At 36.2% G+C, this 24,782-nt stretch overlaps 1 protein-coding gene across 2 annotated transcripts in view; it reads right to left on the reverse strand.

The window, feature by feature from the left end:
• LOC122819532 (matrix metalloproteinase-17-like) overlaps positions 1-24,782 on the reverse strand; it is a 146,693-nt gene that overhangs the window by 22,484 nt on the left and 99,427 nt on the right. For both annotated transcript variants that reach the window (XM_044096314.1, XM_044096313.1), the window contains exons 2-4: positions 22,814-22,946; positions 22,578-22,710; positions 5,591-5,877 (exon numbers count right to left, since the gene is read on the reverse strand). In XM_044096314.1, the coding sequence (XP_043952249.1) occupies positions 5,591-5,877; positions 22,578-22,710; positions 22,814-22,853 (460 nt within the window). In that variant the 5' untranslated portion in view covers positions 22,854-22,946. The remainder of the gene's footprint in view (positions 1-5,590; positions 5,878-22,577; positions 22,711-22,813; positions 22,947-24,782) is intronic.

The following is a 24,782-nucleotide window of genomic DNA, read 5'->3' on the forward strand; positions in this document are numbered from 1 at the left end:
GGATATTGCATCAACTGAGCAATGTCTCAGAGAGACACTGATGATGTTAAAGGAGGATGTGAGATAGCAACGAGGTGAGACTGGCAGAGTGTGACGTGAAGAAATTAGGGGCTGTTTAATTAACTTTTTTCCCTGAGGTTTAGAACATCAGGTTTGCAGCTTCACTGGTAGAATACAAAAAATTCAAAAGCTAAACAAATTAGTAAAAGCTAAGATTACCAACTATAAATCTCAATGTATTATGTGGGGCAATACATAATACATGTATTGATTCTGACACTAGTTACAGTTATCTCACTAGTTGTTTCAGCTAAGTTGATAACAGGTTATGGAGATAAATGAACAAGAACTGAAATATGTCAAAACCTAAAAGATAGGACAAAATGTCTTCTGGCAATTACGAACAAATCTTTTACAGTGGATCTCAAAAGTGTATAACAACCTTAACCAATTAACTTTTTCCACCTCAACCCTCTTTAGAGTTTCATCCCAAGTTTGCCTTAAACCACCAGAACTCAAGGTTTGTGTAACACTAATGCCTGTTGATGCATATTTAGTACACTCCAAAGGCAATTTAGGGATCACTTTGTTGCCATCTAATGGTTGAATTTGTTGCAGAAAGTAGCAGAAATGATCAAAGTCACTTTATGGTAGGGGTGAGTGTTGTTGGGATCCCAGGTGAGGGGATTAAGCTTTCATACATTTTCAATTTCATCCAAACTTGTCAAAATCTTGAACTTTTGTTCTTTTTCTTTGTTTAGTAGTAAAAACACAGAATTATGTGGGATTTTGCCTTGAAGACTAGATGTGAGTGGAACCTTTCTCCAAAACTACATAGAGGTTTCTGCAACTTATTGAAGGTGCAGAGTCTATCAGTGATTGTCCTTTATAGATGGTTGAAGGTTTCAAATATGATTCTCCTTGCTTTATTGATGAAAAAGATTGTCACAAATGAAAAATATTCTTTTAAAGAGTTAAATCACAGTGAATAAGCAGAGAATCCTTGAACATCACCGTCTAAAAAAGTTGCAGACAGTGCAAAGAATCCATCAGGTTTTGCACTTTTTCTCATGTTGAAGGCCAGTTGGGAGGTCCTGTGCAATCATCAGTCAGTCTGTCAATTCTTTTTGATTTAGGTCAAAATGTATATAATATTAAACTCTGTAGGTTTATAGCTAACATGTTTATTACTGTGACTTAACTCAGTGTAAGATAACATTAAGAGGTCATATAAACAAACTTATACCTTCTTTTTATCCTTTCTCACTCCTTTGTTGCCATGAATCAAACCTTCATCTGCACATCTGTTGTTGGGCCCTGCTGTCACTTCAGACACACATCAAAGCCAGGCTACACTTCTGCATCGCCTCCTTGTAGTGCTGCTGGTGGTGCAGCCTGGTGGGAGGTCTGATTGGAGCAGATTGAACTGCTGTCCTGCAGCATATGGTTTACAGCCCCGACAGCTCAAAACAAAGAGGGGAGATCAGCAAAAGGGTGCTGGCCTCACTACAGACACCAGCTGGGTTAGAAAGCATAAATACACTCTCCACTGCTCAGACTGGGGTTTAAATGCACAACGGGGCACTGAAGCTTTCCCTTATTATGAGTAGTTGTGATTAGAATGGAATATGATTACCAGGCTCTGGATTTCTATGTGAAATTTGATGCATTCTATCAGCGCAAAACATCTTTTCTACAAACATTTATATAATCTTATAGGGAGATTTGATCAAATAAACAAGCATATGTGGAAGCTGACACATACCTCAGAAGCAAGTCTTCCAAATAACTCTCACAAACATCCACATGAAATTATATGCTGGTCCTTAAACCCCCATTCCATCTGTTTAGACAGCTGCTCAAATTGAAGAGTGGTTATAATGGAGGTTAAAATGGAGCGGTTCCTCTCCGCTGTCGCCCAATGCTTGCTCAGGATGAGGCTGTTGATGCAAAGTCAATAACACAATGTGTTTTGGTTGGGCTTCCTTAGGTGGATGCTTTTTTAACAATCATTCATTTTCAGTTGAATAGGGATGCATGTAATTTCATCTGAATATGAATTTTTAATTAGACGGTATCAAAAAGAATCATACTGATTTGATTTCAGGTTGGACTGAACTGGATTCTATACAACTTGATACGAATCTAATAAAATTCCTTGAAAATAAATCGATTTAACCTGAAAATAAGTAGTATTGTCTACAATACAATACAGTTCAGCAGTATTGTCTCCAAAAAAGTATTGACAGTTCTGTCCCCTCCTGAGATGGCATTTGATTCTAGATTTCTTTTATTGTCCAAGATCAGATACCCATGTTATTAAGTCATCCATCAGTCAGGAAATGTTTGTGACGGTTGAAGATTTAAGGATTGTGCTAGAAACAATTACCCAGATGATGTGACCCTGTTCCATGTAAAAAAATCTTGAATGTAGAGCAGTTTTGATCTTCTTTACCCACTTAAAGCACCATTTTAATGAGTGGTGGTAAGGCAGAACTCTGAGAACAATTCCCCCCTGCCTTACCCTTCTTGAATACAGACATCAATTGTAGGCAAACTATTTCAGATTAAAGTTAACCAATCTGTCTTGTACAAATTTAATGAACTTAACCTGCAGTCACCCACTGACTTTCTTTTCCTTCGGGAAACAAAATCTGTTCTAGGCAGTTTTACAATGTTCACTTTACTTGTTATTTCATGAGATGTGTAAGCTTCTTAGATCATTTATCAATGTCACAACCTATATCCAATTAAATTTGAGTACCTGCAGTCAAAAAAAAGAACAAAAAAAGCAAAACAACTTAAATTTAACAAGCATGGGTGTGTAAAATGGATCTTTGGCTCTATATATCCCTTCCTATCTACACACACTATTCTCTATGAGTGTGCAGTTCTCAACCTTTTTCATCACTGTATAACTCACACCAAACGTGACTTTTGAATCTATCTTTACATACAGGCAAATCTGAATGTGTTGTTAGCTTACTGCATGCAAACCCTAAATTTGAAATATATATATATATATATATATATGGTTTTTGGTACATTCAAACGTATCAATGAACATCGTAAAATGTTGAACTCAGTATCTCTCCCCTTTGTTCTGATGCTCGGCTATACATTCCCCTCTTATAGAAGAGAAGACAAAAGGTGCAAAGAACGGAAAAAACAGGGGTCAATGTAAGTTCAGTGATCCAGAAGAAAGGAAGAATAAAAAAGCAAGAGAACTAATAATTAAAGTTGTCAATTGTGTGGCTGTACAGAGACAGACCCTTCCTGGTGATGCATTCAGTAGACCACATCACTCCACCTAGTTATTTACTTCGGATGAGTGGACTCATAATGTTGCCCCACCTTTCACCATTTCCCAGCCCCTCTCAGCTTAGGGAGGAAAAAAGTTAGGGGACACAAAATGAGGTTGATGCTTAGTGACAAGAAAATGGTCCCATTGTGCCATCAGCCTCCTTTTTTTGCAGCCCAGCATGCACAGATGATTCCTCAAGCTTAGCAGAAGTGCAAAAAAGTGCAAACCAACCATGAAGTCTGTAGGATGGGATATATTTTGTATTGCATAGTTAATGAGTGAACAAATGAATAATAAAGCAGTTGTTATAAGTGGCTCAGAGACCCCGGCTTGCTGTGTTTTCCAGAACTGTCTAAGAATGACGGATATCTTTAATATAGGCTCATCTATTTTTGATTGGCAGATCTGATTGAATTCTATTTTAGAGAAGCAGTCACTATGTCCTCATTTCAAACTTGCACATCTCTTATAGTGTGTAATAAACCTCTTTCAAAACAGTTTGATGAGACAAATTAGGACAGATCATTCAGGAGGCCAAGGCAATTTATTAGCCAACACAGTACAAAGAAAAAAACACACCAAATGAACATGCATCATTGGCATTATCACAGGCTTTATGTTTATGACAGCTTTATAAAACATTTCCATAAAGTGAAATGCTTCTAATAATTAAAATAAATTATAAGTGGGTTGAGTTAGAAATGTTTTGAAATGTTGATTTTGATTTTGTTTAACAAAGCAGCGTCTGAAACTGGAACTGATGAAAACACTTTCAATCTGTAGTTTCAGAAGGAGCAATATTACTGCCAGTACAAGAAGAGTGAATCATCATTCATTTTTTCTTGCCTGTTTCTCTCTTTGAACATCTCTCATAATGTGAGGCATGCAAAATGATAACAATTGTAAAATTACAAATGTTTTTTCATAAATTGAATATTGAAATTATGACATCACTGACAAACTGAAGAAAAAAACCAGCAAAATTAAACAGCTTATTCCATTGTATATTGTGATTAGCTAAATTTGTATTATGCCTTTACTTGCTTTCCAAAATAGCATGTTACACTGGTTGCACAAATGTTTACCTTAGACCATTCCAATGGGTAATAGAAAATTCCTGCCTCTTGGTAAGTTTTATGGTCGACTCTAATCTTATCACTTCTTGTTCTTTTGGATCCATCAAGATGTTTTGGAAAAACGGTTTGCAGAAAAAAGCCTAGATTTTTGTGTCTGTATTGTTAAGGTCGCTCATAGCAGCAATAAACCTCCCAGTTAAAGCATGGGACCAAAAACAATTAAAACAAAAAAATTAAAATAAAAACTGCCTGTTTGCAACAGAGATCTGCTGTTAGGTACTTTGCAGCTCTGGGATCACAATGACACAAAAATTGCACTAATATTACATTGGGGACCACTTTTCTTTCCAAGTCGACAGTTAACAAATCAGTGCATTAATGCCTCTTATGACTCTGTAGTGAAAAAAAAGGTATATGAATGAATGATTATACTTTATTAATACCAATACATTTTAAGATCAAAGTTTTCCACATCACCTATGAGGTGTTGAGCCCAACCAATGTATATACTAGAAAAGCAAATGTTAAAATAAAATGCATTCCACTTTCAACCAAACCTCTCTAATCTACAACACATGGTAGTGTCACAATATGTATTCTATTGCTTCATACTGTAAAAGAGCTAACTATATGGTAGCAATTTAGAGCAATTAGCATTTAGTGAAGAAAATTTGCTGAAGCTCAAACCAAGGATCAGAAAAGGAGAAAAGGGGAATATAAGTGACAGCAAGGTTGTTCTTTCCTGACAGACAAGTCGGATTTCTCAAAACTGCAGATCTACTGGGATATTCATGGACAATTTCTAATATTTATAGAGGATGCTCAAAGAAGAGGGAAAAAGTGAAGTGACAAGAAATTTCTGATTAGAAGGCAAAAATGTCTTGCTGATGTCAAAGGGCAGACAGGAATGCACACCCTGGCTCAAGATGACAGAAAAGCAGCAGTGACTAAAATAATCACTCTTTCCTTCCAAAGTATGTTGAAGGTTATAATGGAATACTCAAAGTAAACACTGAAACAGAAGGGCTAGAGAAAAATGCCACTATGGTCAACTAAGAAAATAAAACCGAGGTCACAATGGGTACAAGCTCACCAAAATGAACAATAACATGCTGAAAAAACTCTCTTTTGAGGCCACAAAGCGTAATTATTAGTTGTTTCCTGCATTATGCCCACTTTAAAAATTATGTTATATTAAAATATTTCTCACCTGGTGATCTGAACGTCCAGGGCTCATCATCATCAAAGTGTGTATCCCCAGCAGTGAATCTCTCTCCGGGGAAAAATGCATGTGCCACTGTCCCTCCGGGCCCATCGAAGGGGTATCCATCATTATGGTCTGCTTTAGTGAAGTCGATCTGAATATCTGCGTTGCTGCCGGCCACCTCATGGAAATTTAGAGGTGCAATGTCGCTCCAGACCTTCAAAGCGTAGTACATAAGTGCCCTAACTGTGTCCCTGCCAAGTAGGGCTGAATCCTTTGGATAGGTCCTCACTCTGAAAGAAAGACAAAGGAAGCATCTTAAATGTAAGAGAATAGATGAGGAGAAAAGGGAACTAAGATGGAAAGAGTAAAACAGGATGGCTCACAAGAAACAGAAGGTTAGACTTGACATATTAAAGTAAAGGAGAGAAGAAATTAAGTAAAGCAGCATTTGGGACACTTGTAAGGTTAACATCCATACTTAAAAGAGAGCATTGTCATGTAAATTATTCACATGAAGCAGAGAAATCAAGTTCTTCATATTGTGGCATAAACAAAGATCATTTGATCAAAGAGAGAGACATCAAAATGAATAGCGGTCCATTAAGATGTATAAACGGTCTTAAAAAAAAGCTAGCATAAAAAAACAAACATATTTATTGGTGCACACAAATGCTAATTTCAATTAATTAGTTTACAAATTGGGAAGGGCAAGAGAGCGTCCTAACGCTTATCTTCATGCGTTAGGAAATAACCTACAACCTACCTACAACATAAAAAAGCTAAAAACATTCATCTTTTTAAAAATTCATTTAAAGATGGATTGATGCATTTGTCAGTTCAACTTTACATTACTGTAATAAAAGATTAACTTATGCTTTCACACATCCCTATCAGAGTTTCTGATAGGGATGGTCTCTGTTAACGCTTCAGAGCTCAACCATATCTGAATGCTCACTGTAACATAAAACTCAAAATGTAAGGTTTTGATAAAAAGTGAAATGATGTCGTTAATCAGGTGAAGTAGATTTAAGCATGTAAAGGAATTGATATATTGAGTCATTCTTACTCCTATTGTCTGCAGCTACTGCTATTCCCTTGAAGTTAACCAGTGGACTGATGACTGTAGGATGTGTTACAATCACACCATCTGATCTGAAAGTGGTGCCATTATGCACACCCATCAAGTGTGTTCAACTGAACTGTCAGAATGTTATACAATGTTAAACATGGAATATGTCAATACAAACAATTTAGTTATGCTTTGTCTTGAAAAACAAAACTGTTTTCTGACTAATCTTATAATTTGGATAGTACGCATTTAGTTTCATTGTTATCCTAAATGTACAGGTTTAAGGTAGATGGAAAGCGTTGTCAATTCTCCATCTGCCTACAGGCTTGCGGATTAAGAAAAGTGATAGAAAGTGCTGCCAAAGAAGCAGAAAAATAGGATGAAATGCAAGAAATGCTGGGAGCTAAAGAGATGGATAGAAATTGCTCTGAATTTAAAGCACCAAAGGTCAACTATACAATGTTTGCCACTGGTGGAGAGCGGCACAAAAAGTCCTGTTTGCATATTTCTAGCAATACCGTTCGTTTTAGTATTTCATGCTCAGGTGCTCCTGCTGCTTACACATAATATGCTGAGCATACAATGTGCCTTTGAAGAGATTATAGAGTCAGCTTTTGGGAACAACTCAAGTTCTTTTCCCATCTTTCTCATTTCCTTATTAAGTTTTCATTCTTCCTCACATCACCTCCAAAGCTCTGCAGCCTTTTTCTTTCTGACAGCTACAACTGAAATGGGACTTGTACAAACTGAAAACCACTCAGACATCATGCAAAGTTTTCCATTTTTCAATTCTTTGATGGTCTTTTTCATCAAATGTATTTCCTTTCCACTCCTTGGTCTTTGCATCCTTCTACGCCTTTGCTTCTGTATGGTGGACTTGCTTTCCATGTCCCTGCAAGAGTGTTTTGGTCTAAAACTATGGAGCCATGCCGTTGTTACAGGCTGCCGTTAATCAGTGACAAAAAATATCAGCAGAGTGATCTCTGCCTCAACTAGTTTCCAATCTGCTCGGAAATCACTGAAGTGAGAAAAAGTTGTGACTTTTCAATGCAAAAACAAGCACAAACAAGACAGAGTCAGACAATGCTAAAAATAATAATAATTGGAACTATAGTGTCCATTCTTCTTTCTTTTTCACATTTTGTCAACTAGGACCACAACTCTTGCTTTGTTTTGATAGGATTCCATGTGATAAATCAAGACAGAACAGCCCATTCACCCCACATGAGTCAATGCATTATAGAAACTCCTTCTGCCGCAATTCTTTGTAATAATGGCCCTACTAACATTGCAGGTCTGGAGACGGATATTTTTGCTGATTTTTTTTTTTTTTTTTGCAAAGTAGTCCAAGCTCAGTCACAATTGATGAAGAGCATTTCATTCTGACTGTTCTAAAGTCTTGCTAAAGATTCTCAACTATTCTTTCATCTGAACAGTTTTACTAAATATCTGGCTGTATGTTTAGAATCACTGTGCTGTTGGAAGGTTAACCACACCACTAATAATACGTCGTAAGGAGAAAATAACATGGTATTACCAGTGAATGTATTACATTTCTGATTAATTCTCAGAAATGTCGACCGGTTTAAGTGGATGTTCATGTTCTGGTTGGCTTCAGGTTTGCAGTACTTTTTCCATTTTAAATGTCCCATATTGTGGGATCTTCGGTTCTTGGACCATAATTTATAACTTTGCTATACTTTAAACTTTTCAGCTTAACTCCCAACTATGCTGAGATTAAATGACATATAAATATATTCTGTTTATAACAAGATTTTATTTAGGGGTATCATATGCTTAACCCAATATATAGCACACTTTTCAAGTTTGTAAAGAAATTGCAAAAAAAAAAGTATTCTGTGAATGTAAAACAAGGGTAGATAAGTTCATGATCATACAAGACACATAATGTAGTGGAAACAATCTTAAAACTCATTACATTGTTGATTTACTCAACAACAATGTACAGCCTGTGTAAAAATTTCAATTTAGATACATGGTAAGTTATTGGTGAGCTAAATTAGTATTATAGTAAGTTCAACATCTTTCTGCACTGTTGTATCTTTCATTCAATCATACAATAAAAACATAAATGTAGATTCACAGACTAATTTTTAAATGCAGACATAAGAATTAGAAATGTAGTATTGTAAGGTCAGAGGTCCTACCTTAAGCAGTTACATTATGCAAACTCTAACAGGAGTTAAGTCTGAAGGGAAAACATGCCCAAACACAATATGCAAAGCGCAGGTGGGCGAGTGCCCACATTCTGAGTCTCAGCTTCGCTTGTACCTGCACCAAAGCTTCAGCGACCAACTGTCAGAACACCTGCATTACTCACTTCTACTGCAATTTACTTAAAGGAAAAGACAAGAACAATGAAAAGGAAAAAGCCAAATCTGGATGACAGCTAATGTGTATTATAAGGGTGAGATGAAGGTAAGTATATATTCATCTGATCTTAAGTTCTATTCCTAAATCCTGCGTTAATTCTGCCTTTTTAGTTGGTATTTTAATCTTTTCTTTTTCAAAAATAACAGATTTCCTCTCCTCAGAATGTGTGCCAGCTTCATTTCAGAGAACTAGATAACCTAAATGGAACAAAAATCTGGATAAAAATAATTCTACATTATCAGGTTGTTAAATACAAACAACCTAGCCACAAATAAAGCTAAATAAATCTACATTGATATAATCCGTAATAATGAAACCTTTCAGAGCTGTAACAGTGCAGAATGTTCTAGCTTTCTACACATACAAGTCTAGGATACTATAACAATAAGACAGGTTGTACCACACCACTGTAGCACATACAAAATTTTGTCATAATTCCTAAAAATGCACCAATGCCTATATTGCCAACAAATAAAGGTATTTTCACCAGGATGCCTGGATAAAATGATAGATAAAAAACCTGCTACATATTTATATTCCAACCGGTAGAAAAGGAAAACTGAAGACAGACTTTTTACAGCTGGGAAAACGTGATGTTTTCCATGTGCACAGGGATGTGGAAGGATTTAAAATGGTTTTAAAAACTAGCCCACAAATTAAATAGACAAATCAAATGGAAGTCAAAGTCTCTCATAAAAAAAGTGAACTGTAGTCTCATGAATTAAAATGGCTGCAACCGAGTAATAATTCCAGCCTTGAATGAGCTGTAGTTTACACTTCACAGAGCTTAGTGCAGCTCCGTAAAGTGTAAGCTGCTTGGCGCAGCTCTGTGAAGTGTAAACTACATTACCTTGAATTTAATGTCTTAGTGTTACCTCATATTAAAATGTTGCAATGCTACAACAGACTGGTGGATTTTAATGAAAAGCAGCAACTGCAATTTGCAACAACAACACAATCATGTTCGGTATGTCTTAGCAATGGTTCAGTATAATAATAATAATAATATTTTTAGATTCTTTGCTACTTTATTCCAACTCTGAAGTTTACATGCACTAAAATTACTATGTCATTTTAGACACACTGTAAGCTTTTAGTTAATTCACAACTCTTATGTAAAGGGGAGACACACCTGTGGATGTATTTTCAGGCAACGTCTCAAACTCAATGCTTTAGATTGTCTCATTATGAAAAAAATAACAAAAAATCAGCCAATATGTGAAACATGAGAATGTACAATCATGACAGAGGCAGGTTCTGTGTCTTAGAGATAAATGTGCTTTGGTGAAAAATGTGCAGATTAACTCCAGAACAAAAATAAATAAATCACACTGTGATAGAATTTTTGAATACTGATAAATTGAAATTAATATGTGTAAAGCATATTGCAGTAGTATTCTTTCATAATGTTATCTTGTTGAGCTTCAGAACAACCTCCTTTGTGTCTCCAATATCAGGTGTCATAAATCATTCAGGACTGAAAGCCAACAATTATTTTGCAAGGACAGGGAAATTAGCCCCTCCTAACCGCGTAAGTCTGACAGAAGGAAAATGTCATTCTATGCTTGCAGTCATGGTTTGTGATTTCTATTTTTCTGATGTCAGTCAAATTTAACATACAATTGCAGTAGGAAAATAAAAATATGACAATTCCCACAAGTTCTGCACTTGAATTCTTGTGAAGTATGAAATGTCCTGGCCAGAGAAATTGTTGTTATTGTTTATGCGGCATTGAGTAAAGGAACATATTTCTGTGTTCTTGAGCACTATAAGCCATTCGGCTAAGAATATTGCTTTCTTTGTGTTCTTCATAGCACTCACAACAAAAGCCTCATTATTTTTGATGCTTTTGAACAAGCTGATCTAGCTGTGAAGGTGTCAAATGCAAACTATGAATATGGTTGTAAATATTGAGGTCACAAATAGGCTCAGGAAGAAATTCTGACACTACAAACAATCCCTACATGGAGTATTATGTCAATTCTCTTTCTTCTTATTTTTTTTAATCTATTCAAATCCCATTTCCTGTCAAAACATAAGAAAATCGTTCCCTTTGTGTTAAACTCTTTATCATAAAGAACTTTTCAACAAGATCTGGTGATTCATGTGTTTGAATGACATTTCCTGCCTTTGTTTTTGTGTCTAAAATGTGGGTGAATACAGAAAAGTTTTCACTGTACTTCACTGAAGTAAACCTAAAATGGTGTGGTATTATGTACTTTAAAGGGTAATAGTGATATAATAATATAATATCACAGTGATAGTGTCATTTCATATTGCACAATAAAGCAACTTTGTTACCTTCATTTGTGGTAAAAATGCTCTATATACATAAACAAAAAAAAAAAAAAGGAAAGAAATTCGAGCTCAAAATAAGATACCTTGAAATTGGACTTTTGCGTCTGTCTCTTTAAGAAGATCATACTCTTTGGTTGTATGACAACCAATGACACTACCTTCAACCTGTTTTAAAGGTAATTGCTATGTCCCACATAAAATCTAAATCCTAAATCATCTGAGTGAGGCTCAATACAAAGTGTGTTTAGCAAAGTAAAACTGGTTACTCGCATGCTTCCAAATATCTGTGTTGATAAACTCAGTTATGGGACTTTAAATATAAATGAACCTTATATAAGATACATGCAATACATGACCAGCTGACGGAAAAAAAGAAAAATAATGAAAGCGGTAAGGATGCCAGGAGAAAACGTGAAATAAAACCAAGAGAGTAAGCAAAAGAGAGAGCAATAAGCAGAAACGCAGCAACTTTCCTACTGTAGTCATATTTCTGACAACTCCCTATGGCTCCATGTACCACAGCTCTAACTTTAGTGAGAATAATGCTGTGTGTTCTCCAAGAGATATACGTCGTCCTTGTTTCAGCATTTCTCCTGGCTACTCCAATCAGATGGATAAATGATCACACAGGCACATTTCTATCTCTGACAGACGGACTGATGCCTTCATTTCTCACCAAACTTAAAATGTTCCTCGCAACCTTTGCTAAAGATGTACCTGGTGCAGAAAAGCAATGCAATGTGTACTAGTAAAACCAAAACGGGGGAACGTCAAATGATGAATATTTAAAGACTTAGAGGTCTCAGCTAAACATTTAAGGTTCATTTGAAGGGAAATACCAATCCTAAGCATCATGATTACATAATCCTTTTAATTCCAAAAAGTACATGTCCAAAACAGAAGAGTACAACTGAAAAGTCTGCTTATGTCAGAAAACGACACATTACTATTCAGCACAGAATGCAACAAGCTCCTCCAGATGGTGAGGGCAGCCTGTACATACCCCCAGAAATGCAGCGTGTTGGGTTTTCACTGAAGCGGAGAAAACAGATTTAAATCTGTACGACCTCGATGACTGTATTATTTCTAAACTGAAAAGTAGTAGATTTAATTTCCTAAACAAACAGACCATTTACAAATCCCATAGATTAAAAAAAAAAAAAAAAAAAAAAAGAATGGCCCAATGGTTAAAGGTCTGAGTCAGTTACTGACAATTGAAAATAATGTTTTCCTTTTGGTTTCATTCACAGTTTTGTTCAGGAGCAAAACTCCTGAAGTTTGTATCCTCCAACAAATAATGTGATGATAGTGAAGCATGGAGGGGAGAGCATGGCGATATGACACATACAGGAAATGGGCAAAGCAGAAAAGCCCCTTTATCACATCAATTTGACTTCACCGGCAATGAAAGGAGAAGAAGTGAGTAAATAGATGGATGAGAAGGCTGAACTTTGTAGTAAGCCTCATTATTTGTAGTTTAATGGAAACTTATAGTGGAAGCTGGTGAAACTTGTGAAGTGTTGTACATTATGAGATCTCGTAAGGTCAACTCAGAAAAAAGGAAGCCAGTAACTGCAAGGGATACAGATATAAATGAACAAGGACAATATACTGAATTGATTTATTCTTGGTAAAGCAAATTAGATATTTATAAATTAGAGTTTCAAAGTATTTTGATTTGGAAACTTTTGAGAATTCCAATCAATTGGAAATAAGTCCTTTTTTAAAGAGAGGTAAATGATTACTAAGAAGTGGTGAAAGGAAGGATCAGGGAGGAAGAGTATGAAAAACGGGGAGGTCATATAAAGTAAGACGAAATGGGGTAATGAGAGGGAAAATAGGGAAGTAAGGTGATGAAAAAGGATTGTAAAGTGGGGTGAGTAGCATGAAGTGAACAAAATGTTCTTTTTATGAAAGAAAAAATGGAATAAAAAAAGCCATAAAAAGTGATGAAAATGTAAAAGGGAGGAGAAAGTAGAGAGGGATGAAACATATGAAGGAGAAGAGGAATGAAACCATGTTGCAAAGAATGAATAGAATAAAATGGGATGAAGCGAATGTGAATTAAGAAAAAATATCGTAAGAACTCTTGGACAGAATAAATGAGATTAACTTCTGATCTGTAAAAAAAACTGATCAGATTAAAAACAGGCAGATAGGTTGGATTAAAACGGATTATAAAGAGAGATGAGGACCATCAAAAGCAACATAGAATGTATGTGAAAGCCAGTAACTGTAAAAGAGACTGACATGAGTAAAAATGTTTGTCAAATTTGGAATGAACAGGGAAGAAAGGATAAAAACAAGGATGAATAAAATAAAAAGTAATGAAGGAGGAGGAGTTATAGATGAAAAGGGTTTGTAAAGAGGCGTGGGAAGTGTGGAGAGGATCAAAAAGAGGTCACAAAGAGGGTTGACTGGGATGAAAAAGTAACTTATAAAGCGATGGGGTTAAATAGAGTGTGAAAAGGGTAGTAAGTGAGGAATGGTTAGGAAGAATGGGGTAAAAATGTGTGTAAAAATGTGATGTATGCATGAAAGGAACAAACAGAAACAGAAGACTGATCCGGTCATAAAGACTGAGAAATGGGAGGAGAAGTGGTTGTAAAAAAGGGGTAATAAAATAAATGAGGTAAAAGCCTTCCAAGTGAATGAAGAGGGATGAGTGGGATAAAAAAAAGTTTAAGAAAAGTGGATGTAGTGAATGACTGGGATAAAAAGGTTTGATAACAAGAAATAAAGGGAATAATAAGATTTTAAAAAGGATACAAGTAAGACAAAGTGAAAAGGGATTAGGGTGAAAAGCAGGATGAAAAGGACTGCATGGATATCTTAGATGAAAAAGACATCCATGCTTAAGGTGGATGGAGGGATAGACAACATAAGGTGAGGGTGAGTGGATGAGGGAAGGGAGCATCATGTCGAGTGTGGGTGAGATAATGACAACTAGTTTCGTCAAACAATTCAAGTAATTGTTAAAATGTCATAATGTGCCCTTGCTTTCAAACCTATTTATCACAATCAATGCATTTTTAAAAAAAAGTTAGTTGAGTAAAAAAAATGACTCCACAAGTTCTACAAAATAAAAGGTTAAACCTGAAAGACCTCTGACCTCCCTAGTTACTGAAGTAACTTGGGATGAATCAATAAATAAATAGTTTGTCCAGTGATGTACTGTAACCTGCCGGTCTCCAGGTCCACTGTGTCCTGGCAAGAGATGACCAGACTTGTAAGCAGGTGTAGGCAATGGATGGATGAACTACATAGATTGAGACTCAAATTTATCTCCTAAAATAGAGCAGGATCAACCGGAAGTAGCATATTGTGAGATGTTTAGTCCTCCAAATGTAGTGGGAAGCTCAAGAGTTTTGAGTATAGGTTTCTGATGATCCTTTCTAACTTCCTGCAATAAATGTCAGGGTAAAAGGGATTAAAGCAGACTTTGAAATTAGCTGGATGTGCAGAAGCCTGATTAGGGATGACTTCATTTTCCTGACCTACTTAATTCCAAGATGTGAGTCTCACCTTGGTTTGACAAATGAGTCAGAGGAAATGAGGGATCGGTGAGAGGTAAATGTTTGCATGCATTCTCAAATAGATACAGATGTAGACACACAAATTATTATTATTTTTTTGTGTGTCATATTTCACCTCATTGACATTAATTTACATGCAACTTGCTTCTTCTGAACATCTCCACTGTCACTTATGATTCAGATACGATGTGGCAGTAGGGGAAAAAAAGACCAAGAGCAGTAGAAAAAACCCCTAAAACCTTGTAAGACTTTTTTTGCTGTCCCCTGCCTTCATCTTCTCTGCAGGTTCCTGCCTCCTGTGGCTTCACTACTCCACAGACATCAGAAATGATGATAAAAAGTAGACACACGTACAGAGGCTGAGGGACCCAATGATCTCATTTCACCCTTTCCTACCCTTTTGCAGACATAATCTGATAAATGGAGTGGTCCAATGATAACAGTCATGCATGCTCATATGCATTTATGCATGTATGTAAGACAAACAGATGAGAAACAAGCACTGAAAACTGCTGCTGGTACACTTGCAAACACATTCACAAGCCGCGTCAATCAGGCTGAAGATAAAAGACGTTTTATTAAAAGGCTATGCTGAAATCTCTCCCCCTGCTAAAAAAGAAATACTGCTTGCCTTTTATGTCTCCCTGTTGTCTGTCTATCTTTAAAACTTCACTCAACAGCTTTGTGATGGTGATTTAAAATATAAAAGTAATATATATTTTTGACAAGTTTCTAATGAGAAGACAGCGTGATTATACCTAAGGTTCTACCAAGTAATTTCACAGGTTAGTGGCCTAAAGTGATGGCAGGAAAATGATAAATGAGCATTTAGTAGAGAGATAAGGGGCTTTGCTTTGGCCAAAAATGGAAAAACTTCTGAAAAAGGTAGACATCGATCAATGGTAAGAACAATTGCAACGTGCAGAAAAGGTTCAAAACTTAAAACAAAAATATCAATTTTCTTTTCCATTATTTCGTTAAGTGAATCTAGTATTGATGATATTTATAACTGTGTTAGGATTTCTCATCCCTTCATTAATATTGAAAATAGCTTTTCAATATCTGAACAAGTTTTCCAACTTGTCAATCTGACTGGCAGGATTTTGAAGCCTGTGCCTCAGAGCTCGGATGATTCTGCAGCAAAAATTCACTTTCAATAAATTCTCTAATGAGGTTATGTCTTAAGCCAATTCTTTTAGTTTATTCAGCACAGGCTGGTAACCATGTTTTAATCTGGAGTGTAATGTATAAAAAACAAGTTCTTCCTTTATGTTATGTTGTTTTAAACTAATTTGAATAATGAACTGAACTTGATTCACTGTTTGAAATGAATGTTTGTTTGTGTGTAGTGTCTTGAGATTATGTTTTGTGATGGTTATGAAAAAGTTGTTTGGTTCTATAAGCTCTTGAAAACTATTTCTGAATTAAATATTGTACATTTTTCCATCATGATGCTCCTTCTAAAGTAACAAAGAAAACATTAATAAATCAGTTGCTTAACAGACATGCTCCTCAAAGCTTCCTAATTTTAATTATATTACAGGATAATATTAACTCGAACCTAGTAAGTCTTTATTGCCAAAATATTTTTTAACATTTGGCATTGAGTTTGAAGTGAAGGGGAAAAAAACATAGACTAACATTCGGAAAATGAAAATATTATAATTTCACTCTGGTCTTTGCAGAGAGCTATTTGGATTCCCACCTGCAGATTTCTAGTCATTAACTATGTTGAGCCTCCTGTACATTTTAGGATTTAGTTGATTTATTTGATGAAAAGGAAGGTAAGTCAATGGAGAGATGAGTATTGATGAGTGTGTAGTCCAAGTTCCAAGTAAAACTTAACTATTTCATTACATTTGGGAAATAAATTAAATTAGAGAGCTTCTTTCACATGTTTCACCCCCACCCCCTCCTCCCGCCACCACCTTCTCTCATCCTCCACCCCTTCATTGTGCCTCTTCACTCAGCTGGCTACACCTATCTGTGCGAGTTATCAGTCAAGCTGCTAATGACTGCCAGGCTGTCTGCTGTGATAATGGCCCAACAATATGAGGTAGTGGGCTAACAGTGAGCCATTACACCACTCAGCTTTTAATGTCAGCGACACACTCGACCAAACAGACTGCGAAGAAGTGGAAAAAAGAAAAAAGGCAGAGTGGAGTTAAATTGGGATTAAGGGCTCAGCCTCGTCACAAAAGCTCTCAGACACCATCAGAAAAAAATAAAATCATTTACTTATTTCTATTAAGAAAAAGACATCAAGTTTACATCCACTAAATGAATAGTTACTCCGCTGAGCCACTTATCCTTTCTTCGTTTCTGTGAAATAACAACCACTGAGCACAAACTATGCACTTTTTCAGAACACAATGTTGGGAATGACATGTGAGAACAAGCAGAGAAGAGCATGAAGTGCCAATCAGCCTCTTGTCAATTGAGCTGTGGCGAGCTGAATCAGGAAGGAGTGGGTGATCCTGCACTTCCTAATGTAAGTAAATGGGCTGTTTTAATTAAATACATGCAGATAATGCTTCAAACTTCCGCTTGATTAGGTAATTTTCATTATGTGCAACATTTTACATTATGTGCTGAAAATAATTACCGTCCCTTTCTCAGTAAATTTCTAAATGCATATTGTAGAACTTTTCAAGCATTAGTTTTCAGAGCAAATTTATTTTAAGACAGCATCTGCAAGGATGCACATAAGGTACAAGTGAAAGACAAGTTGCTTACAACTACTATTTTTGCATTGTTATGCAGGTCAAAATATTTGAACAAAACTGGATAGGCCATTGGTCACTTTGTACTTCCATTTCCTGCTTACACTTTGATATATATTTATTTTTCAGTTGTAATGAAACCATTTGTACCAATAGGTTGCAGTTCAAATCAAGGCCTTTTAAAAGACAAACCGGCCAAATTTAAGTACTGAGATATATCAACAAATAAGTAACATTTTTAGACAGACAATACATTATCTTGGATTTAAATTCAGATTATTATGCCAACCAGTAAAACAAATAAATAAAATAACATATATATATTCTGGTTTTCACTATATCCCAAATGCTAAATGAAAATACAGTTTCAAAATAAAATATCACTTAAAGAATCTCTCCTTGTATGGTGAAGTGCTTCAAATTTACCTTGTTTTCTGTCTGCTTGGATATGTCCGACTATTGATGATAAGTGGACAGATAAATGATCGGATCAGTTGTGAATATGAATTATAATAATTGAAGTAGTCCCATGATTTTGAATGCTGAAAGAGTGGAGTTTGTTTTTGATGTTTTGGAACTCAAGTCCTTGACACCAGACAGCTTTGATCTTAAGTCAGTTTCAAATGTCCAGGTCTTTTTTTATTTTATTTTTTCTCAGAAGACCAATAGTTTGAAAATGTCAGCACTGCCATTTGTGCCCATACATACCAATGTTGTAAAGGTGAGACGGACGAGAAAGCAATAACATTGTCGTGCAAATATATACATGTATGTTCTTATGCAAAGTGCATAAAAACGAAGAAAGAACTCTGAGGAAGTTAAGTCATCCATCTGCCTCTACTCTGCTTTTAGCTTTTGGCAAGTGGGTTAATGTTAGCCAGATGTATGGGCTCTTCAGAGTTATCTATTTTCAACTTGTTACCAGCTTGTCAGATTTATTGGACAGGTGGAATGTAGTTGGGAGTCTGCTTACATACTAGTTTGGTTTCACCTAAATATTGTGAAAGCACAGCTAGTACAGTCAGTTAGGCTGAAGTGTTTTCAGGTTAGTTTGTTAAAGTGCTGCTACTTTCAGATTTTCTTTAAACCTTTGCAGCAACTACATTATGATGATTACAGAAAATTGTCTTTCATTGGTTTAAAGTTGGGTTTGGACTTGGAGTTGTCTCATCAAAGTTGTTTTTGTCTCATCTTGTCTTGACTACAACACCAATGTTTTTTTTTTTTTTTTTACTCAAGACATTAATTGGAAGTACTTAATATTTTGCTTACTTTTAGCTTTTTTAGGTATTTACACAATATATACTAAGATAAATGTGAACCAACTTGTTGAACAGATACACCCAGGAGAGAATATGTTATGTTTTGATGTGAGTTCAGATTTTTCCTTTAAAATTTAGACCTAAGACATAGGGTAATATCATAAAAGAGTTGTTTTTTTTGTTGGTTATTTCATTCTAACTCATTATTATGTTCCCCACTTGAGTTCGCCAATGGAAAATTACTTTATAACCCAAATTAAGATTGAAAACCAAAATGTCTATTTTATGGTGATTAAAAACAGTTATTATTTTTATGATCTCTCTGAAATGTTGCATCACCACAAGAACATTTATTATTTGTGTCAGGTTACACCACAGTCATTCATTGTTAATCATAGCTTTACTTTATCACATTTCCTAGATTTTACTTTCACATTTATTGTAATAAAGCAGAGGTATTGTTAAATGTTGCATCATGAAAACAAGCCGCGAGGTGATGGGCATGCAAGTGGAAAAACATCCACTTAAAACCAAAGGGAGGAGAAAGAGAAAACTTCTGGGCCAATCTGAGTAGAATATAAAGGATTTTCTTCAAATCTGCCACACGTGAAAATCTCTCTGGATTAGAGTCCGATACATAACCACCAAGATTCCTCTGTTCACTTTTACAAATCCGACTGCTGTGAATATGAAGGTGTTTCATCGGACTGAAGACACGGCTGTCTTATTTTACTGTGCAGCAAACTGACAGGAGAGCTGTATGATTGGCAGGAGTACAACGGAGGAAATGAAAGTTAAAGTCCACCAGGAGGAAAGCACACATCTGCACAGGGGAATATATACTTCATTTGTGAAGGTGTATTTTGGATGTCCCTATTTCCCAATTCACATGTGTATGTTACATATGTATTGACTTGAAGAGATACTTTCTACCTCTACTGTTTCAAGGCAAAATATCCTGCTATATTTTTTATAAGCTGACACAATTTCATGCACTTTAGTCTGGATACCTCTGAGAGGAAGCAAAACAGCTCTTTTTCTAAACAAACTATACCATTTTTTAAAGGTAATGTTTATCTTCTATCTGTACACCCAGCCTTACACAATAAAATACAGAATGAACTGCTTGTAAGTCTTGGGTTTAGGAAGATATATATATATATATATATATATATATATATATATATATATATATATATATATATATATATATATATATATATATATATATATATATATATATATGCTATTGTAATGATTCTGTGATTTAGTTCTGCTGGGGTTTATATGGTTATTTGTATTTGTTATATGTTGCATTGTGATCCTTATTGTTATGTGTAGGGTGTTATGGGCTTCCCCTGTCGGTCTCTGCTGACTCCTACTCACATGTGATAGGCCTGTCATGTGGGCGGGGGATCGGTGGAGCGCAGTGACGTGCGGTCAGGGGAGGCAGGTGAGGCAGTGCCTCACCTGCCATCATGGAAAGAAAGAAAATATATAATCATAAAGTAATTTAAATTGTTATATTCATCCGGTGGTTTGTACTAAAAAATATTTATTTTTCATGTAGCTTCACCAATTTCGATTTTTATTTGTTCAAAATCGCTGAATTTTCTTATTTTCTCATTCAAATGCTTGGAAGCGATGCCGGTGAGGCAGCAGCGAGCTCTGCCTCACCTTGGATTGCGCAACCCCTGGCTCTGCGCTGGCTGCTAAGCGGAGAGAGCATGTTGCTGTACGGCGTCAATAAAATGGTTTAAACTAATGTAATATGTGAATTTATTTCCAATAATTTAGCTTATGTATATAATGTACAGTGCTTTTTGTCACCAACTGTGTTTGTGTAACGTGTTTCGTGTAATGAGCGATTATAAACGGCAGAGAACAGGTTCGAGGTGAGGCAGGCAGTTCTCTTGCCTCATGGCAGGGGGCGCTCAAGATCCCAGACGTTCGTCTTGTTCACTCCTCAACTGCCGAGTAAGTGACAACGAGCTAGGCTAAACGATTCGGGAAGCAAGTCAAGTGCAGCGATAGATTATAATAGAGATAGTGATTTTTTGTTTTGTTTTTTAAGGAAATGTGTGTTTTGTGAGCTACAGTTTGTATGTGTAAGGTTGCAGAAGTGAAACATAACCTGTAAACTGCTGTCAATCTATGCATCTATTTGCAAATCTGATTCTGATGACGTCAGTGCCTCACCAGCTATGAACCTCACCGCACGTCACTGGTGGAGCGGGAGTACGAGGACCGGAAGGGGAGAGAGTTAGAGTTAGAGTTAGAGGCTTGTGGAATAGCAGCTCGTACTTATTCTAATAAACCCTATTTGGTGGGACTACAGCGTTGGCGTCATTACACTATTCTCAAAATCACCGTTGGTGATTTTAATATTATTAAAGGGCAGTCATCTTGATGAATATCTCACTTTCAGTCTGGTGTCATATGGGTTATATGTTATTGAATAGCTGTCAAACAGCAATGTGCAGGTGAGAAAACAGACGCTATAAAGGAGCAGAAAAAAAATGGCTGCCGAGACTGCCTGAAAGGTCACTGCATAATTCTCATCTCTGAGCTCACTGAGGTTTAAGTCACTGCAGCCTGTTTGTGTGACACTATTTATATTAATGTTCAGACAACACTTTAGGAAAGTGAGAGCAAAGAAAAAGAAATGCAACTGGAGGTTCCCTGATAACTATTTTTCTTCCCATAGTGCAACGACAGGGATAATAGAGTTACTGATGATACTAAATTGAACATAATGAGAGTTTGCATGGTTGTCTCTATGTGGTAACTCTACATTTGACTGGCAATCTATCTTAGCTGCAACCATCATATTGGTGGATGTAAGGACCGAGACCGATACCGTTGTTTCTTACTCATTCTGCATGTTGCCGCGCAAGACGTAACCGACAGCGTCCGGTTTAGGATTTTCAAAATAAAAGCTCCTCCAGACTCAATACATAGAACGGACATATTTAATTATTTCTTGCGCGGCCCGGTACCAATTAGTCCACGGACCGGTACCGGTCCGCAACCCGGTGGTTAGGGACCACTGCTCTAGAGCATTTTATTTTTTAGATAATAGCTCTGGACACACATCTCAACCAGTTTAGGCAGACATTCCTTTAAGTGAATTTAGCTAAGCCTAATTTTCTTCAGAACACAGTTCATTGACACTGCAGGAAGGGTTGAGTTTAGTTTTAATTACATTACACTTCCTCTAAGACAGAAAGAAATTCAAGATAAACTGGAGTGACTTCAGAGAAGAAATCCTTTAATTAAAACATTGGCATGAGTTTGCCACTTAATATTCAGTGAGTTTATCAAATGACACTATTGTAAGTCTTTTCATGAACTTTCTCTACTTTGCTGATCCAAAGAGAGAGAAGTTCATGCTGAAATTTAAACAAGTATCCTGCTGGGGTGATATGCTCTTTGCTCTTTTATTAACATCTTCCTGGTCAGAATGTCAAGAGTTATAAAGTATCTTTACTTCGATTTTGTTCCATGGATACACAGACTAAGGAAACACTTTGGAGCTGGCAAGCTTCAATTAAACTTCTTTTAATTCAGTTTATTTAGATATACTTCCTTTATAATAAATGTCAGTTTGCACTTTATATGAAGGCACAATTCCAGGGAAAGTCGGAAATAAATTGAACGATGTAACATGGAGTCATTGTCGAATGGACATGGTCAATTGTGCCCTACCTCCAGGAAAGATGCCTCTTATTCCATTTGTTTTGAGGAGTTGGACTTCGTTTTCTGCGCATTGTCACCTCTGCTTGAGACATATCCGGCAGTGAGCATCTCGGTGTTTTCATCAACCCTAATGTGGCTTGGTCTGCGAAGAATAAAAAGAAGCATAAGGTTTGGATTTTGGTAGCAAGGTGTTGAACCAACTTCAAGGTAACATTTGAGACCTGAGTAGATTTTGCTAAACATACCTAAAACTCCAGTCTCTTTCAGCCCTCCAAACTTCTGCATGGCTTTAATAGCCTTGGTCAAGGCCTCCTTTGTCTGAAGTTGTCCGGTCACTGGGTCAGGGGGAGGGAGGTACCCGAACTTATTCAGCCAGTCCTGTAGATGAAAATAGTAGGCATACAAAGTTCAGCAGAGTTCATTTGAGGCATTTCAAAGAGCTCTAAAGCTGCAGAGATCCTGACACCTGTGCATTACGGTCTGTGGATACTATGTCGCTATGTGTATGTATATATAAAGATCCAAGGATCCCTGTGTAATCTTTCTCAACCACAGTTTCACACCACTACTTTTCAAACCCCAATTCATGTTTAAGTTGATATGCTGATAGATAACTTTTCAGAACTTAATGGAAAAATGTTATCCTGTTTTTGTGTCAAAGAAATCTTAAAAATCTTAAAAGTAAGAAACAAACATTCCACCTTTTCAGTGGTACTCAGCAGAAATATACATTTCTGACACAAAAGAGTATTTGGAGCAATGCCTCTGAAACAGAAGGAACCTTATCAAATATTTTGAAGTGGCAATTGTTTCTTGTAATATCAATATAAATACCATATTTATTTTTGACTTTTCATAGTATAAATATGCATTAACATAATTGAAAAGAAAACTTAAAAGATGCATTTGTCCTTTAAGTGCACGCCAATATTTTGTATTTGTTTCTCTTCACCAGTAAGTTGTTTGATTTCACATAAAAGTATGCTAGAGATACAGCCAATATAAGCTGTTCCATGCAGACATATAAAGTAGCAATAACCATTTTAAGGTTGAAAAATGATCAAAGCAATTCTTAAATTTTAAATAATAAATTTATACTGCCATGCCTAAGAGGCGTAATGTCTAATGGGCAATTAGATTGGTTTGGAACTCATAAGATTAAGGTATGGGAGGTTAGTTTCATTCTCCTCTTTCACTGCTATTGTCCATTTTCCCAGCTTCTCTTTCTTTTTCTCCAACCTTTATTTGTCTCTGCTCCATTAAATTCCCCTCCTCGTCCTTCGTCATGATCTGACAGCTAATCAGAAAAGGCAGATTTTAAATAGGTTTTTGATCTGCACTCATTGGAGGTGAGTGACACAGATCGATAGCAAGGCCCCCCTCTGTAATGACAATGCTGGGAAAATCCCATTTACCCAATGACTTCAGGTATACAGAAGTACTACGTTGCCAGGGTTTTACCTCTCCATGCTTTGCTTCACCATCTGTCCAAAGGGCTTGTAAGAAGTGGCACAGGATCTGAACTGAACCCTCTCTAACAGTGCAGAAGCTGACAAACCAAAGTTTCTGGAAATAATATGATGTGAAGGTCAAATGGAGAGGTGAGAGAATATAAGCTGAAAGGGCTCTATGAATTGACAGTATGTGAAATTAAAAGTGTCATAAATCATTTATGGAAGCTGTTACATATGCGCCATTGAGACCAGGCGTATTCTAGATATCTCTCTGTATTTCTTCTCACAATGAGCTCTATGGTCACTTTTCAGACCTCTAAAACCAGAAACGTTTTCACAAACAATTTGGAGTTCTGTTCTACAGAAAATCTGCAAATATCTGAATTATGAATAGGTGGGGGTTTATTAAATCTAAACTCCAACATCTAAATCCAGTTGTCAAAATAGAAGTACAGTCTTAATGGATTTTGTTAGAGAAACTACTATAAAGTATTTTCCTTATTTTCTTCTAATTTTGAGCCACATTTACTATGTAATTAAACATATAGACAATAACAAAGCATTAGCAGTTTATTAACACTCCAGTGAAGTTGTGCAACAAATTTCTCTGCAGTAGCAAAATGTCACCCTGAAAAAATTGTCAAAATAGAAAAGATAAGGGTGCATGCCATACAAACAGGACAGATGTGTGTTGAACTTTATGAGTCAGGGAATCAATTTAGAATTATAACATTTTGGCTAAACATGTCATAGTGCTAAA

This window comes from Gambusia affinis, linkage group LG17 (assembly GCF_019740435.1).
Source record: "Gambusia affinis linkage group LG17, SWU_Gaff_1.0, whole genome shotgun sequence".
Taxonomy (NCBI): Eukaryota; Metazoa; Chordata; class Actinopteri; order Cyprinodontiformes; family Poeciliidae; genus Gambusia; species Gambusia affinis.